General features: G+C 35.5%; 1 protein-coding gene across 2 annotated transcripts in view; it reads left to right on the top strand.

Moving 5' to 3' along the window:
• Positions 1-2348: 2348 nt before the first annotated feature.
• LOC135675760 (diacylglycerol kinase 7-like) overlaps positions 2349-18405 on the top strand; it is a 28808-nt gene continuing 12751 nt past the window's right edge. Inside the window, exons 1-9 of one of the 2 annotated variants that reach the window (XM_065186247.1) lie at positions 2349-2771; positions 4059-4181; positions 4442-4579; positions 4648-4733; positions 8089-8176; positions 13579-13669; positions 14578-14660; positions 16208-16278; positions 17373-17450. In XM_065186247.1, the coding sequence (XP_065042319.1) occupies positions 2427-2771; positions 4059-4181; positions 4442-4579; positions 4648-4733; positions 8089-8176; positions 13579-13669; positions 14578-14660; positions 16208-16278; positions 17373-17450 (1103 nt within the window). In that variant the 5' untranslated portion in view covers positions 2349-2426. The remainder of the gene's footprint in view (positions 2772-4058; positions 4182-4441; positions 4580-4647; positions 4734-8088; positions 8177-13578; positions 13670-14577; positions 14661-16207; positions 16279-17372; positions 17451-18405) is intronic. The other variant, XM_065186248.1, reaches the window with a different exon arrangement.

Here is an 18405-nt window from a genome sequence, read left to right as displayed (position 1 = left end):
ATATAGAGTGTAGAAAGTCATTGGATTTGCATGAAACTAGATGCATTGGGTAGAATAGCGCAGCAGCAGGAGAAATGAGATGGTGTAGGAGATGAGGATTACTACTGATTCCATAGTTAGTAGGCCATCCAGGAGGGTAGCGAAGCTCGAGAGGAGGATAAGAATTGCCATTGACATGATCGTTAGATAAGGATCGTTATTAGGTACAAGAGATAAGAATCGCCATTGACATCATTATTAGATAAGTCATTTAGGAGGATAGCGAAACTGAATGAGAGGACGAAGTTGAATGGAGGATAGCGAATCTTTTTTACTCTTTTATGAAATTAATATTTTTGGATTGTGAGAATAAAAAATATAATTTTATCTAATTTTTAGCACTATTTTTATATGTGACTACATGTGATATATTTTATAGTTATGACCCGTTCGGTAAGAGATAGATCTTATCTTATTTGGTGCGGCTTAAGAGGGGGATAAGTTGTTACATTTATCATGTCTTGATCTCTAAAAAATAAAAAGATACATGAATTCTAGGATGAACTAATAATTTTTATATGTGTTATGCAACAATCATCAAACTATTTCTTAGCATATTCAAGGTGGGAACTATTAAATTATAAATACTCTTAGTATTCATATCTAATTATTAATAGTTAGCATATCATGAAAAATTCACTGATATTAGTTTTAATCTACTGTCCAAATTGTTCATTCATTTAAATTCAATATATATTTAAACCAAACTCAAATATTTTTTTAAATAAAAAATAATAAAAAATATGATTTGTCACTTATATTAGTCTTAGTGATAACAATAATAATGACCGTCGATTAAAATATCATTTGTCACAATAATAAGTTGTCATCACAAAATCTAAAATATTCATGATAATATTATTATCAAATTCATACACTTAAATAATTAAGTGAATATGTTTTAGTGATAAATATTTGTTATTGTTAAGAAATTAATGATAATATCCTCAATAAATCATATTTTGATGGCAAGTTTTAATATTTACGACTAAAATTTTATGATTAATGAGGAGCTCTATTTAGTGTGTCTTCATAATTCGAATTGACGAACGATTTAGAAACTAACACTAATGTGATTTACACGATATTAGAGTTCCACAATATCTCATTTTGAAATATACTTGTCCTTCCTTAAGTTTAAAAGTATGATGAACTTTATTCTTTAATTTAAAGTTTAAAACTCAATTGTGATGGCCATTAAAGAAAGTAAGCAATAAACAAAAGTAAAATTCCACAGATGCAATCTCCACTTTATTACTTTCTATCGATTATTGCCTCAAGACAGCACGTAAAGAATCACAAGCCTTGCCACAATAATTTCTCACATAGGCTGATATGGATGACAACTTAAATAATAATAATAATTTAAATTTTGATTATTGTATATTATAACTATTGAAAGTGAGCATTCCTTCTATTTATGTAATTCAAATCAACAATCAAATATCAGATTAAGATTTCAAAACATAGTATTTTTGATTATTTTGATGATCCACAATAAAAAGCAATTCAAAAATTGTTAAATATAGGACCATAAAAATCAACCCAATCGATGATCAAAAGAATTTAGTTTGAAAGAAATACTAAAGTAGATTGATTATTTTTTTTTAATTTTATTTTCCAAAAGAAAAATACATATTTATTTGATAATATGGATGAATCTGTTAAACAATTATATCTTTGTATTATAATTTTTTTTTAAATACAAACAGTTATGTTAAAATAAATATTTATATAAAAAATAAAATAGTGCTGAATGACGTGGATATCTCACTATTTGCTATTGTGGTTTATAGTTTTTGTAGATTTTTGAGAATAATATAGTTTGGTCCCCCCAATAATTTCCACCTATATCAGATTACTAATTTATGAAAGGAAAAGAGATTAACTATAAGCTTTTAGGGTTTATAATTGATTTAGAGGGATAATTTTGTTTTTCCTAATTTTATAATAATTCAGCGATTAATAGCTGTATATATTTCTGACTCTACATCGAGGAGTCAAATGTGGGGTCCGCAGCTTCAAAGAGTCAAATGTGGGGTCCATCCACTACGGTGGTACAGGTTCGGGTAGGTTGCGCAGGGTAAGGTAATATATTTAATTCAAATAAAGCAATTAATATATTTAATTCCTCCCCTTCCCGCGCTCCTCGCAGTTGTCGTGTCATATATTTAATTCTAATAAAGCAAATGGGAAGACAAAAGAAAAAGGGTAAGAATAAATAAACTATTATGAATTCGAAAAATAAGGATGCCGAAGGCTCGGTCTGTCGACCCTTTCGCCAGAGTTATTCCTTCCTCTTCCTCTCGGCTTCGTGTGCTTCGCTTTCTTGGGGAAGACCGGACGCGAGTGCGTAAATAGTGGCATGGAGCGAGCGAAAGGTAGCGATGTCGAAATCGAAGGTGGGGATGGCGCCGGAGGACGAAGCGGAGGCGACGGTGAAGTCGTCACGGTGGGACTCGATCCAGAGGTGCGGGATCCCCAGAAAAATCAAGATCGACGAGGAGAAGCTGAGGCGGGACATCTTGATTCCTGAGTACCTCTGCAAGGCGATGGAAGACGCCATCGATAGAAGGGACGCCACCATCGTGGCCCCCTCCTCAGGCGCAGAGCCCAGTGGCAGTTCGGAGGTGCCGAAGGCGCCGCTGGTGGTGTTCGTGGACTTCTGCAGTTGCGAACACCGCGGCCAGCAGATGATGCGCCAGCTTCAACAATTCATAAGCAAGGGACAGGTCAAGATAGAAACCGCCTCCCTCTTTCTCCTCCTGTACTTTCTACTGCATTTCTTCAAATATTTAGATTCTTGAAGTCTTATATCGAAGCCAGCTTAGTGTTTTTTCGGTTCACGTAGTGAGTTTCTGAAGTGACCTTTCGTTTTTTTAAATTCCTTCTGATGCACAATAAAATTCCTGATGTTAGTCTGTCGGTTGCGTTTCTTGATCGAGCTTTAAGCATTACTTTGAAGGTTTAAAAATCTTTCTTTTTTGGTGACAATTTTGGCTCGTCTTGCTTTTGTTGAACATTATATTTCGCAATGTTTGTATAGCAGCAAACTATCTGTGGTAGACGCACTTTGCATTTCTGGAGGTCGAAAACATAAATTATAATGGCTAAACATGGGAAATTTAAATTCAGGTAAAGGCTGTTATACTCAAAGTTTGTTTGGTGCTTTCGTCACAGAAAAGATCTCGAAAGTTACGTGGTTGTTTTGATTTTTTGCTGCTTACATTCTTCAGGAGAATTTTGTCTCCTATCTAAGAGAAGGCATCTACTACCACCTAGATGATCAGCCTGTCTTATAAGATAGCTCCCTTTTCCTTTATTCTTCCTGCTTTGTATAAGATAGCTTTTTTCCTTGACTCATCCATATCTCTATGTTCTGTTGAATATTCAGTATGATGTCCTTTCTTGACCTGTCAATTTCGAGAAAAAAAGAAGGAAAAAACGAACTATGAAATTAGATTTGTGAACTTGTGATGCTAATTGTGATGACTTTAAGTGTATTATGTTATTCTTTTGTTTAATCTGGTATTTAGAGATCTAAGATAGTTTGTGATTTGTGATTTGACTAGCAATAAGGTTCTTTGCTTGTAATTTGTGGTTCTTTGTTTAATATCATCCAAGTCAAGGAAAACGGACCTTCCAATAGGTTCCTACTAGGATGTTGCTTTACTGCTGTGCTTTGCTGGAAGGAGGTTTGTGCCAGTTTATAATAGACCATGAAAAATCTGTAGTTGACATGAGTGCATCAAATATATTCTGATTCTCATTTGTTCTAGTGGTGGAAGTTGGATGACACTATTGTTGCAGTATGCAGCACAGGGTGGTTTATTCCAGAGTAGGTTTTGGAAAATTGTTCCAGTCAATTCAGGATTAATTCGGAGTATCTAATCAGGATCTTTCTTGATAGTTACATATTTTTCGTGAACTTCCTGTAGTTATAGGAAAATTTTTATCTGGAAATGGACCTTAGCTAATTGAATTACGTTGGCTCTAATTCTTTCTCTCATTTATTTCAGGTCTTTGATCTTTTAGCTACAAAGCCTTCTCACTTTGTTCAGCATGGTTTGACTTGCTTAGAAAACTTGGCTAGCCAAGGTGACAAGTGTGCAGAGGCCATTCGTCAAAACTTAAAAATCATGGTATGTTTAGTGGAACTGATAACATTATAGTATTTTTATGCTTTCTAATGTGGGCCATCTTGTCCATTCATGCTCGCTTTGAGTTCTTACCATCATAAATCTTTGTGAAGAATATCCTTTGCTACTGACGCTAATTTAGTTTAGACTTATGTGGTAGTCAACCATTCTTTTCCCTTGTCTGGTTTCATAATATTTTCTCCATTTGGTGGGTTATTGTTAATAGTTACATGTTCTTATGAATTAATTATTTTGTTGCACAGGTTGCAGGAGGTGATGGTACCGTAAGTTTGGTATTGAAAAGCTTGGTAGAACTTTCTGTACATAATAAAAAGCCAATTCCTCCAACTGGCATTTTTCCACTTGGAACAGGAAATGATCTTTCAAGGAGTTTTGGTTGGGTAAAGAGCTTAATTTGATTGTTGCAGTTTCATAGAGATAACAGTAATTTATATGGATATATTTGTAGGGTGGTTCAATTCCTTTTGCATGGAGGTCAGCATTCAAACAGTTTCTTCATAAGGCGGTTTCAAATGGTGTTAAACACCTTGATAGGTGAGCATGAGCTCTATCTTAATCATAATATTGTTAATATGAGCTATCTCATTGACACCTAAGCTTGTCATTTAGTAACATAGCCACATTTGCCTGATCTCTTGATTTCTTTACTTAAAAGTATCATTATATGGTTGACCCATCATAAAAAGGAGCTAGAAATTATGCATAGAATTTGGCTGATGATTGATATTGAAATCATTTTTATTCTTCACTATAAGTTGACATTACGGATAATAGGGACCATAACTGGATAAAACATTTCCCCTTGGTCACTAGAGTAGGGTTCAAGTCACTAGAACAATATCTCTACTTGCGAGAGAAAGTTTGTGTACGTTGACTTTTCGCAGCATTGGTGGGATCATCATTTACCAAGCCATCTTCTATTATGCTTGTCAAAAAGAGTATTTCTTGAGAGCCATTTGTTGTGATACGTGTTGGTTGTTCTTTTTCCCTTGCTGTTAAAAGATGAACCAACTTGTGTTTGGTGCTTCAGGACTTTAGTGAATTTGGTTCCTAAACAACCAACATTTGTAGTACGAGTTCCTGAGTCGAATAAAAAAGTTGGAGGGTTGTGTTAGCTCACTACCAACTAGGATAAAATTAAGATTTCATAAACATGAATCTTAACCACCTTTAATATAGGTACAATTGAAGTGACGTGAGACACCTTTACCACTTAGGTGCAGTGAAGTGTGAAAAATGGGCTAGGAAGTCCTTCGGAAGAGCCCCATCACATTGACAATTGGTTGTGGTGCAAGATAGATAAGGGTTCTTGTATTGTTTTAGGCTAATGCAAGTAAAGAAATTAGCTCAAGAATAAAGGATTAGGTTAGCACTAGGAATAGAGGCACTTTAAGGATAAAGACTAGAATCGGTAGATACAACGATTAGAAGATGAACTAACACTATTTACCTTAGGGTGACTAAGTGACTAGGGAAATAATTTAAAGAAATTGATAGCACTGGATTTAAAATTTAGTATACTAGAAAATTTAAATGTAAAAATGTTATAGGTATACTAGAAAATTTAAATGTAAAAATGTTATAGGTATCCTCAGGTGGGGCGACATCACTAAAAAAAACGAGATGACGTCGCCGATATATATATATATAATCTTTTATTTATAATATTTTAATCTTTTATTTATATATCTATTTATTTGTATATTTATATATATTATATATAAAAATTTTAGAAAAATGTGCGATGTCGTAGTAAAACGAGGCGACATCGCCTATATATATATATATATATATATAATTTATAAATAAAAAATACTGTCCGGTAGCAAGCGATTCGTATACCGATTTACTGTCTGACTGGTACATACCACTCGTACTGTACGGTATCATTTAAAACTATATACCTTGGTTCTGGTTGTATTGCCAGTACGTGAAGTGGTCATTAAGACCATGTTATACAAAATTTTCTTGCGTGAAGAAAAAAATATTTTCAAAGTTAACCCTGCACTAATTGCTACTTGCTCCTTATCAAGCCACATAAGCTAATAGGGGCATCCCTTGCCACAACCTTCAAATTAAACTTATATACTTGGTAGAAATTAAACCGTTGAATGCTATCACTTTTGATTATCTCCACAGATTTTTCGGATGGTGCTTCGTCTTGAAGATGGTCTTCCACTTCTATGGGGCTGTTTTCTCCTACATGGATAGAAAAAAAATTGACACACAATTCAAGAAACTTCATTCAACCGAAATAGAACCATAGATATCTCCTCTGGCATACATTTTCCTCACCTCTCTAACTCTGATTTGATGAACATTTCTTATCAACTCATTTCTGCCAGTAGTATGTAGAAGTTTTAAGTCTAAAGCTACCATGGAGAAGTGTGATAGAGATGGCGTGAGAAATGACATTGCTTGTCATCTTGTCTTTAGGTGCTCGCCCGAAGCGCCTAGCGCCTGGGCTCGGGTGAGCGCCCAAGCGACGCCTCTTTGAAGCGCACCGCCTGGAAGTGAAGCGAGGCGCTCGGGCCTCGCCTCGCCTCGCCCGAGCGCCTTTTTAAATCACTGATCTTGCCTATATGGCAAGTACAAGAGAGGCATCATAAAAGCATGGATAAAAGAAAACAAAATAGAAATGAAAAATGGTTCAGGTTCAGAATATATTAAGCTGGAGTTTCAAAAGTCAGGTTGGGAGCTGAGAAAAACTAAACAAATGTTTTAATGCCTTGAAAACATTTAAAAAATGCACTTCTCGACACATATGTGATATAGTTCAGAATCAATGATGACCGAGTGTTGTCATGGAAGTAGCACTTGATATGTTCAAAACAATTCATCATTTGATATCCTTGTTGCTTGCAGTTGGCTATAGTCTAGTCTCTTTTGCTTGCTAATTATTGTCGGTGAATAAATGACGCATTTCGGGTAACACTTTGTGCATGCAATCATAGACATGGACCACTTGCTAAGAGTATTTAGGTATTTAGTCATGTTATTGGGATTATATTATAAATCAGAGATCCTGATCTATGTTAGGTTCATCTGCATTTATTTGTAATAGTACCTTTAGTTCTTTAGGTTTTTTAACAACTTTTGTGCAATTCCTTTTTCAGTTCACTATCTATAATAACATCCATGCTATTCAAGCAGACAGCCTCCCCAAGATGACTTCCCTGCAGCATATAGAATCAAGGTAGGCAATACCGAATAATACCGCCCGGTACGAGCGGTATGTACCGGTCCGACGGCATACTGGTACGCGAACCGCCCGCTATCGAACGGAACGAAAAAAATAATAAAATAATATATATATATATTTATATATAAATATTTTAGAAAAAGGTGACGTTTGGCGATGTTGCCGAGGTGATGCGACGCGACGTTGCCTTTTTCAGATTATATATATATATATATATGATTATATATATATATATTTATATATTTAAATAAACGAGGCGATGTCGCCCTGCGTGGGGAAGGAAAAGGCGACGTCGTCGAGGCGATGCGACGTCGCCTTTTAAATAAAAAATATAAATATATATAATCTTATATATATATTAATTTATATATATATATAAACGAGGCGACGTCGCTCCCGCCTGGGAGAAGAGAGAGGCGACGTCGCTTCGGCGACGTTGCCGAGTTATATATATATATGTATATATATATGTACATATACCGAGCAATATTCCGAACGGTATACCGCTTGGTATACAGTTTCGTACCGTACCGAGCGAACGTCGAAACTCCGGTATTGTACGAAATTGCAGACCTTGTATAGATAATAGAATATCAAAATATTAAACAAGCCTAGTAATCTAGTTCTTTGCTTCCAATCTTTCTTGAGAAACTTTTGTTATGCAAGTTTTCAATTATCTTTTTGCAGTTGGCGTGTTATACTCATGATGCATGAAACAAAAGAAAGAAATCGGTCATCTTTGCTTAACACTTTGCAAAATTATGATCTAACTCAGGTATGATGTTGAATAAGAGCTTATTGCAGCTAATTTGCATTTATGGTATCTTCTCTTGTGAATTTATATTGTACAATTCTCTTGATAAATGAAAACTCATGCCAGCAGCCTACAAATGACATAAAACATAACTATATACAAGTATCTTGGATGATGTTACGAAGGACATTAATATTACAAGACAATGTAATGCAACATAAAAGATTCCAATGTATGGGCATGATAATTCTTGGTTGCCATGATGCTTTCTTGTCACTGATACAATAATTGAAGTTAGGTTCAACATAATATTCTGGAATAAAATTTAAGACAGTAATAGGCAAGTGGCCACCAATCTGATGCCAGAGGTTCACATCAGACAACAAACTTTCTCTATGGACAATCTCCATTGATGGGTTATTACTTCTTTATCACTATGAAAATTCGTTAATGTTAAATCAGAAACTCATGTCACAGATTGGAACGCTTTTGTAGTTAGTTTTTCTGGTGTTGTAAGTTTTAACTCAGTCCTAGTGAAGATGCTTATATAGCTGAATATGTTAAAAGTGAAAAAAAATATTCAGGACATGCTTATAAGAAGAGCTCCAATGCTTCTTTATAAACATGGTGTTTCTTCAAATTTATGATAAAAAAATATAGATATTGTGTAGGATGAAACCATTGATGGACTATGAAAATAGTTTTTATAAGATTTAATAGATGTACAAAGAAATATAAGATTTTAAAAAAGGTAAATGGAAACAAAAATAACCATGACACTTGTTTTGATTCAAATATTAATGCTTATAATGAAGAATCCAAACCCCATACTGTCACGGCCTTAGTTAGAATTGCCAAAGGCATGAGGCACCCTTGTGGCAAAGACTCGAACTTAGCTTGCATTTCTTAAGTCGCGAGGCACCCTTGTGGCAAAGACGCGAATTTAGCTTGCGTTACCTAAGTTGGGCTTCGCTCTTGCGATTTGCGTCTATAAAGATCAGCCCACTTGCAACCTCTCGCAGGTCCTGAAGGACCTGTAAAAGAGAAAGTTGATTAGTTCGAAGAACAAGCGACGGACAAGTCTCAACGTCTCGCGAAAAGGGGAAGCTTTACAAGCAATTCAGCGAGCACCTTGCGTGCACAAGAGAAAAGAGGGAGAGGGGGAAAACAAGGACTTTAGAAGGTTGAACGAATAGCTACAAGTCCACAAACAGCTGCTCACCGAGTGCCGGGCGCGACAACAAGTTCCCGTCAAGGTAACGTGCGAACTTGCGAAAGAGTGTTCAACGCCCGACACTATACTGAAGCCCCATCCAGCCCTGTGCCACTCGGGTGGCTTTAGGGTGCTGAGATGGTTGAAGTTTCGCGTGCAGCAACGGGCTGCAAAAATCAGCCCATGGCATACGAAAACGGAGCTGTTTTGAGGCTGTTTTGCTCGGTTCGGTGAATAGTCGTACTGTAGCGCTGCAACTTGTCCGAACTTACATTTTTACAAGCAAAAGGACTTAAAACCAAGCCAAAACATACTGCCAAGCAGCTGTACATGTAGATTAGAGTGACGAATGGTTCGGTGAACGGAGTTGTTGTGGGTGCACGATGATCGTTCGTGACAATACATGGAAAATGGAAACACACTTCTTATAATAGAGTTATGGTCTTGCACCACTCAAACATAATTATAAGAAAATATTTTTAAATTCATTGTCATTATCTTAACCATGACTTATAGTTTCCGGTACCAAACCTGTGTAGGTTCAGGATCAAACTGATATGTGTTTAGTACCCCAGAATCCTAACATATGGTTCGTTGGCATACATCACGACATGACTTATTTAAGGTTTTAGCCATTCAAAACTTAAAAAAAACCCTTATTGTATCGTTGTTTCCTACCTTTTAATGATAAATAAAAACAAGATTCATATAATTCAAGTGGTTTAAATCTATAGAACAATATATATAGCATTGACATGCATGTCGAAATAGGAGCAAAGATGGTATATAAAGAATTCTTTGTCATGTACAAACAAATTAAGATTCATTTAAGCAATTAATTACAATAAATGGTTCTATAATAAGATTATATCCCTGTTCCTACCACTAAAATGATTGGCATGATTCCATAGTGGGTGGGTTGAGGTCCTCAATATGATGAAAATATAAATCGATATTGCATGTTTGTCGCAACCATGTGTGAAATTCTCCCATGATATTTGATACTATTAAATAGTATGTCACTAATTTATTAATATGGTAGCAATGACCTCCTCATCATTGTGAATTGCTTGCTAGTTTAATCAGTTGACTTGTTTAATCAATTGGGCAAACTTGTTGCGGGCTTGTTTTATCGATTGGGCCAAAGCCAATACTTCTCAACACTCGACCTGTGATCTGGATATTGGTAGGTGCAGATTGCTGAAGGTCGTAAAGCCAAAATGACATGCATAACTAGGTATGGAGAATTCGTGTTCCTGATGATTCCTTTTGGTTTAATGAATGTTCCAACCACGTTAAGCACTTTGAAGACTTAAATATTCAAGGAATACTTGGATAAGTTCATGGTTGTCAATCTGGAGGACATTGTCATCTATGGAGGAGCACATCCAACACCTTCGAACAATTTTCAATATTCTTAGAGAATGCTTTGTTTGTAAAGAGGGAGAAGTGCCACTTTGATCAAATAAAAATCCTATTTTTGGGGCAATTGAGTTGGACATGCATAGAAATTTTAACTCTAATGGAGAAAGTTATTGGTGAAAAATGGGGGTTGATGTTGAATAATGAGTACAGACTAGCTTTATGTGCCAACATGATAATGTGGAGCAACAAAATCCTGTGAGTGTACTAGAGAGGTCGTGAGAGAGTATATGACGGGACTTTATATCGAGCTTGCCAATGATAGGGGACGGGATGATACATCAGACAAGTGGTAGATGACCAATTCTTCAGGTATGCAATATTTATTTTTGCACTCCAACACTCCTTAGAGGAGGCGTCGAAGCGTTTAATGACGAATGTGGTGAAGCATTATGGAGTTCCACACAACATGATCAATGATTGAGTTGTGTGGTTCATATGGCTCCCTGAAGGAGGTAGCGAGCTATACTTCTTCACGAGCCTATTGCTAGACGGATAACCAAATTGAAAACATAAACCCCTCTTGAAGCAATATCTTAGGCATTATGTGAGTGCCAATCAGCGCAATTGTGTAGAACTCTTAGACATATCTCAATTCTCCTATAGTTAGCAACCGAGCTTTGTATCAAACAAGAGCCCTTTTAACATCATCATTGGACATTAGCCATCAACTCCTCATACCTCGATTATCATGTACATTAGAAGTAGTCTGTTTGTATATCACTTTGCAATGGAATAACATCGAAATGCATATATTATGTGAGCATACTTGGAGATGACAACTAATAAGATGAAAAATTGAGTGGATTTAGGAAGAGGTGGCCTCAAGAATTCAAAGTTGGCCACAAGATGTTGGTAAAGCGCCAACCAGCATCTATTCACTTCTTTTGGCATAAAGTGCACTGAGGACTAGTACAAAGATACGAAGGACCTTTTGGTATCATTGACAGCGTAAACATTTTCTTACAAGCTGCAGTTCCCAACCTACCACTTGGATCTACAAGATGCCTCCAAGAACATTTCAGCTCGACAAGCCCAACACGAGTGTCATATGAAAGGTGAGTCAAAGTCATCCTAGCGGCCTACAAGACAAAGCTACCAAACAAAGTAAAATAGATTGAGTACTTAGTAAAGTGGCACAAACTTCCTACAATTGAAGTTAATTGAGAGCCAAAAGATATCGTATGACATAAAAAGGGCATCAATGAGGGTGACGACAATTTAAGTGTGAGAGAATGTCATGGACAATATACCTATAACACTTTAATCAATGGACTATTCATTGTTTTTTGCTTTTGTTTCCTTATATAGCTTCCTTACTTTGTGTTTTGCTTAGTTTTTATGTGTTTTTCCTTAGTTTTAGCAGTCCAAGGCTATTCATAGGGTTGCACAGTGATTTACTATAATCGAGCCGAATGGGCCTAAACAACCTCGATTCCATATGTAGCAGCCTGTTTTCAAATAGGCTACCCTACAATGTGGAGTGTCTGCCATCTAAGACCCTTAGAACCCTTGGGTGGCACAGTGACCTCTGGGGTAGTGTCAATGATCAGTTTGGATGAAAACAAGCTTGTATGCAAATGGAGCATAGACTTGTCAAGAGATGTGGAATCCGATTGAGTGATCGTTGTTGGACTTGTGGATGGCTTTTTATTTGTTTAAGGTTCTATTTTTTCTTGCCTTTCAAGTGTTTGTTAAATTGCTTTATTATTGGATTTTATTCGAAACTTTAGGATTTGTTTGTTGCTCATTTTCGAAATTAATCAACTTCTCTATTTTATTGTTCTTTGGGGATCGCATCAGTGAAATTACCGGGTGCCCGGCTGCTCGCCTAGGCAAGGCGAAGCGAGGCCTGAGTGCTCGCCTATTGGGCTGGGTGGGCAACTTGACTCAGGCATGGCCTAGGTGTTGGGCGGGCTGGGCACCTGCCTGGTTCAACTCAAGCTAGGTTGAGCCTGAGTCGAACCAAAACACTTATCTGGTTCGATTGAACGAGGTATCTATCATAGAAACCACCACTCACGAGTGCCCTAACGTAGAAGTCCTTTCCCCACTGCGTTTCTCATGACGATGGAGTTCCTCCCATCAGCGAACGACGACAGTAGTGATAGTGATAGCGTTGCATGTCAATTGACCCTTTATACGAATGGATGTCGCAAGGGTTCTAGGGTGCCTCATGATATAGGTAAATTGAGTTTAGGACAGTAGGTAATAAAAATACAAATTAAGGTGGAATAAATTCAATAAATTTATATCCCATAAATTGAGATGTACCAATGATTTCTTCTCTCCTTCAAGAAAGGTATTTCCATATTTGTTTTAGTAAATAATTTCCTTTGTCATTAAAAATGAATTGATAGACATCCCTGTATATTCTTTATTCAAGAAGAAACTTCTATGTAGGAGTGAAATCTTCAATCAAAACTAGGATTTTTTGCTTTCCCTTTTCCTTTCCTGTTCCATAAATCTTCAACCAGACCTAAGACTTGTCTCCTTCCATCTTTTATTTGGTTTTCTTTTCTTCTTGTTCTCCTTGGGCAATCTTGGTAACCGATGTAGGACCATAGTAGATGTTGCCATATGACAACTTATAAATTTGCAAATAACAATCTAAACTTCAAAAGAAGAATAATTCAAACAGGTCTTGCATCATGAAAAAGAAGATAATGACTTGCATTATGTTTAAGATACATCTGGTTTCAATTTGCAGTTTCTGTCCTTAGTTAAAGCTAATTGAGTAACTTTAATTTTTCTACTTGATTATGCTATATATGGTGCTATGCGGAAGTCAACCTTGTTGCAGGATGAGGAAATACAAGTTGAATTGCCTGAAACTAAATCTTTCTCTGAAGGAGTCTTCTACAACTACTTTAGTATTGGTATGCTCTGTAGGCTATTACAATATTTCCCCTAAACTATCTGATTGCTTTATTAACATTTTTATGCTATTCTTTGGTTTTTTTATCTTTTTGGATTCAATCCTAGCAATTCAATTTAATATTCTTTATCCATGAAATACATCAGTCTACACATTGGATTATTTTGGCATTTGGGCCAACCCTAACTTTTCTTTTGGTCATTTTAAGGTTTAACGACCGAGTCATTTGTTGCAAAATGATTTATTTGAACTTGAATCTCCACTTTGCTTGTTTGGAAGACCCCTAGCTATCTACAACTTTTTTATTCTTCATAATTCATCCTTTCTAGGGTTTATCTTTCTCTAGTATTATCCAAGGTATGTAGTACCGTACCGTACCGGTGTTTCGAGATTGACTCGATACGGTACGGTATTGATGTATCAAGCGGTACACCAGGGCGAACCGAACGGTACACCCTAGTGTACCGAATAATTATATATATTTTCTTTATTATTATAGCACTGTAGCACTGCTACAGTATAATACTATAGTACTGTAGCGGTACTAGGCGGTCCGTGTACCGGTATGCCGTTGGACCAATACATACCACCTGTACCGGGCAGTACCATTCGGTACTGCATACCATGGTATTATTATCTTCTTTAATTCTCGACTTTTGACAATGTCTTGTTTGGTCTTTCCTTCCTTTTTCTTGACCTTGGTTCCAAATTTAAAGCATGGACGATGGCATTACCTGAAGTAATTATGCAGAAAGCTATCATGAACCAGAAACAAGGGATATACTAAAGACTGATGAATTTTATTTAATCTTGTCATAAACTTTCATGGTCAATTTTTTTCTTGCAATTGTGTTTTCTTCCACTATTTTATGCTTAAATATCCTTATTCTTAATTCTTTTGGAATATAGGAATGGATGCTCAAATTGCATATGGCTTCCACCATCTACGGCAGGATAAACCATACATTGCCCAGGGTCCTACTTTAAATAAAGTATGATCGTAGTTTCTCTTTATTATCCATAATCAGTAGCTTAGCCAGAAAGAATAACTGTTGTTATGGTGGTTTTTTATAATAGTTCATCCAAAAACTAACAAAAAAATAGAAAATTAGGTGTTTGGTCAAGAAAATAGGATACAATTTCTACATTCTAGTTTGCAACTTTTATTTGTTACTTTGTTGCATTTTATTTGTTGGTTCACATTATAAAATTTGGAAGCTGTAAGTAGTCAGGAAAAAAAATCTGATCATTTTAAGCACGATATATTGTTTATTTTACATTCTGATTCATTCTAGTTAATGTATTTGTTATTAATGTGGAATAATGAACTATGATTGAAAGAAATGACTTTCCTTTGAGTTTTTCTCCAGGATTTCAAAACTTCTAGTTTTCTAGGACTATGTAAATGGAATGTCTCAACCAAAATAGCTTATGTTAGATATCTCATAACTCAAGATTAAGTTTTTCTTTTGCTATCAATCAATTGAACACAGAATAGATTTTTCTAATTGTTGTATGAAACCTTCTAGCCGAGCCCAAATAGTTGAGACTCTATGGCTTTGTTGTCTGTATGAATAAAACCTTTTAAAGTTTCTATTGAGACTTTAAACCTTGAAAGCTTGATTCTTTTTGGAGTTCAGTGCCTCAAGCAGTGTGAAGTGTTACAAGGACAAGGAACAATAGATAAGGAGATCAGTATTCTTGCTGAGGTCAAATATTGTGACCGCTAACCCATTTATTCTATAGACTTCCTGAGATTGTTTCTCCCAAAGTCTCACAGATAAGTATACATCACAGTTGCATTTTCAGAATAATCTTCTGCTAAATTAATAGTAGGCAGCTTGACTCTGTGTGCTGTGTTCTCATTTTTCTGCTGTCACATGTTGCCCTGTGAGCCTCATTGTAATTTGATGCTTTCGCTCCACCTATCCTCAACAGATAGTCAAAGTTTTGTGATTTGACAATTAGGGCGAATGTAACCTCTAGATGGACTTAATAATGATTTTTTTTTTCACATCACCCAAATAATTTCTTTTTGGTTAAAAGTTATCACCTAGAAGATGCCTTATTTAATCAAGATGTCATTGTTTTTGAGATGCAAGTTTGGTGCATGATTTAAGGTTCTTTTACAACTGTAGAATATTTAAAGTCGAAGACCTACCAGTCAAATTTTCATTGCAACTGATGATATTCTTGTATTAGATTAGCTTAGTTCTCACCTTTGGGAAAAAAAGCATAATTTTGGCGTGAATATATCTAGGTTTCATGGTTCCTACAGCCCACGATTTGCAAGTTGCACCCAATACCAGGTGCAATCACTTGCTGAGGGACATAGTTCTTCTGCTTTAATAATATACGTTTAGTTTCCTTATTAACTGATTTTCTATTTTAATAATTGATTAATGTCTCCTTCATTTGCCATTTTATGTTATATATCCAGATATTACTCATTTGACGTTTTTGGCAGTACTCTTCAAATTTTCTCAGACATTGGTTTTATTAATTGTGTATATTATCATTTAACTCTTTTCTTTTATAGTTAATTTACACTGGGTATAGCTGCAAACAGGGATGGTTCTGTACACCATGTCTGAAAACCCCAGGATTAAGGTTAGCCTGTCATGCTTGTCGGTCATAATTGTTTACTTTCCTGAATTTCTGGTTTTCTTTGGTACAGGGGAAAAATAATTAAATTTGTGCTACTTTAGTTATCATATAATCATGGAATGTCCAACTTGGGAACTAGACAAGCACCTAGATTTACATTTATATTGTTAGAAGAAAGAAGTCAAATTGATTAAAGTTTCACCTGGATGCTTAAATTTGAAGTTATATAATTGGGAACGTTGTTCTTGAGTTATATAAAGGTCATCGATGGACCAACCTACAGCTTTTCTGCAATGTAATATGTTAGTTTGATCTAAGCATGACTTTCCTGACTAAAGAACTGACCATTTTTCTTTGCAGCATTGATGCTGTTATTAACTAGTAAAAATATAGACTTATGTGAAGCCCTATTGCTTTTACATCATGGCTTATGGCTTTTGAACCACTCCAACCAATTCCTCTAATCCTCATCACCAGTGTATATCTTAGTTTGACTTGCCAAGTTTCCAGTTTGGTTAAGGTTGACCTACATTGTCGTTCATTTTTTATTGCTGATTTTCAGGTAAATAAGACAATAAGTAAAATATCATTCAATGTCTCAATGTGGAAGCTCTGATAATTTTGTTGTTTAAATTTAATTATATTGTTGTTTTTTGCTAATATTAATGGCATCATCTGATCATCATGGATGTTACGCTTATATGCATAATATAGTTATTAGATAGGTGCAGTTACTTGAAATTGTTTTTGACACATCAGGACAACCTATATTACAGTGAGTAATATATTAATTGCTTGTTTAGAGGCCAGGACATGAACAAACATAATTTCTAATGGAGCTGGAGGTGCTTAGCTTAAAGATAATGGACGAGTTCAGGCAGTTCATGTTTATAATTTTTTCAATTACTTTTTTTCAACTGTTGCGCCACACTTCTTGCTCTCTTAATAATTTAGCTTGGTGAGTATTGGCCTTTGATCTCATGATTATTGGATAAAGGTCTCCTTATGTATAGTTTGTTCTTTTATGTATGCCAATCACTATCTAAATAGAGAAGTTCACAAAAAGTTCAGTCTGTTGATTTGGAGTTCAAATGCAGGGGACTTGACAGCATTCTATCTCTTTATATTAAAAGGGCCAACAAGAAAACGTGGAAGGAAATCATAGTTCCTCCAAGGCAAGTTTACTTTAACAACTGCTACTTTATTATGAGAGTCATCTCAATCATATTTAGCTAGAAAATTTCAGCAGATGCATTTTTTTTTATAATTTGCTTTGGACTTGTTTTCCTTTTTTTCATGAAAAAATTGTTTCAAATTAGTTGTTTTCCTTTTTTAAAAAAAAGTTTCAAATTAACATAAATATGCTGGGAAATTGCTTCAAATTAACACAAATATGTTGGAGAACCACACATTACAATCATAATTGGCAGCTATTTTGTATCATCTGTTGTTCTACTTCTATTGTCATGATCCACCCACAAGGTGACTGTACCTGTGGGTTGATTATACTGTATATAAATATCCAACATGATATTGGAAAGAATAATAACAAGAGAAGTTGCTTAGTGAAACACTTAGTGCTATAATTTGTTGACTTAAATTATAATAATTACTTAATATATACTAGAATATAATCATGCAATGACGGAATGCCCACAACAAAAGGAGGCACTCAATGCCTTTACAACTTTGTTCGAGCCTAAGGAGAAGGGCAGAGCAAAGGTGAGGTCTAAGAGCGATGCCGGCCAAGGCATGTGAATTTTTGGCCAAAATCTAAAGACTTTGACCCATAAGGATATGTCCTGGGATGCCGCTCAACTGGGGGCAACAAATGCCACTCAATGCGACCAAGCCAAAAGTTTGATTGGAAAATTCAATCCAAGCAAGCTTGCTAAGAAGGATACATAGATCTTTAGAGAAGTAAAACAAACTGCATTCCTTCATTCCCATAGGAAGTATATGTTTTTCAAAGGAGGCCCTTGAGTTTCTACAATAATGACAAACACATCCCAACGAAAACACAAGTTCCCAAGTAGTCAATACACTACTTACTAGAAGACTCTTAATGAAAGCAATAAAGTGACTACAGGATAAAAGAACACATAACAATAAGACTCTAAAACATAGTTA

The sequence above is a fragment of the Musa acuminata genome, chromosome BXJ1-6 (assembly GCF_036884655.1).
Source record: "Musa acuminata AAA Group cultivar baxijiao chromosome BXJ1-6, Cavendish_Baxijiao_AAA, whole genome shotgun sequence".
NCBI lineage: Eukaryota > Viridiplantae > Streptophyta > Magnoliopsida > Zingiberales > Musaceae > Musa > Musa acuminata.
The sequence above is the reverse complement of the archived record's forward strand: the minus strand, read 5'-3'. Positions and strand labels throughout refer to the sequence as shown.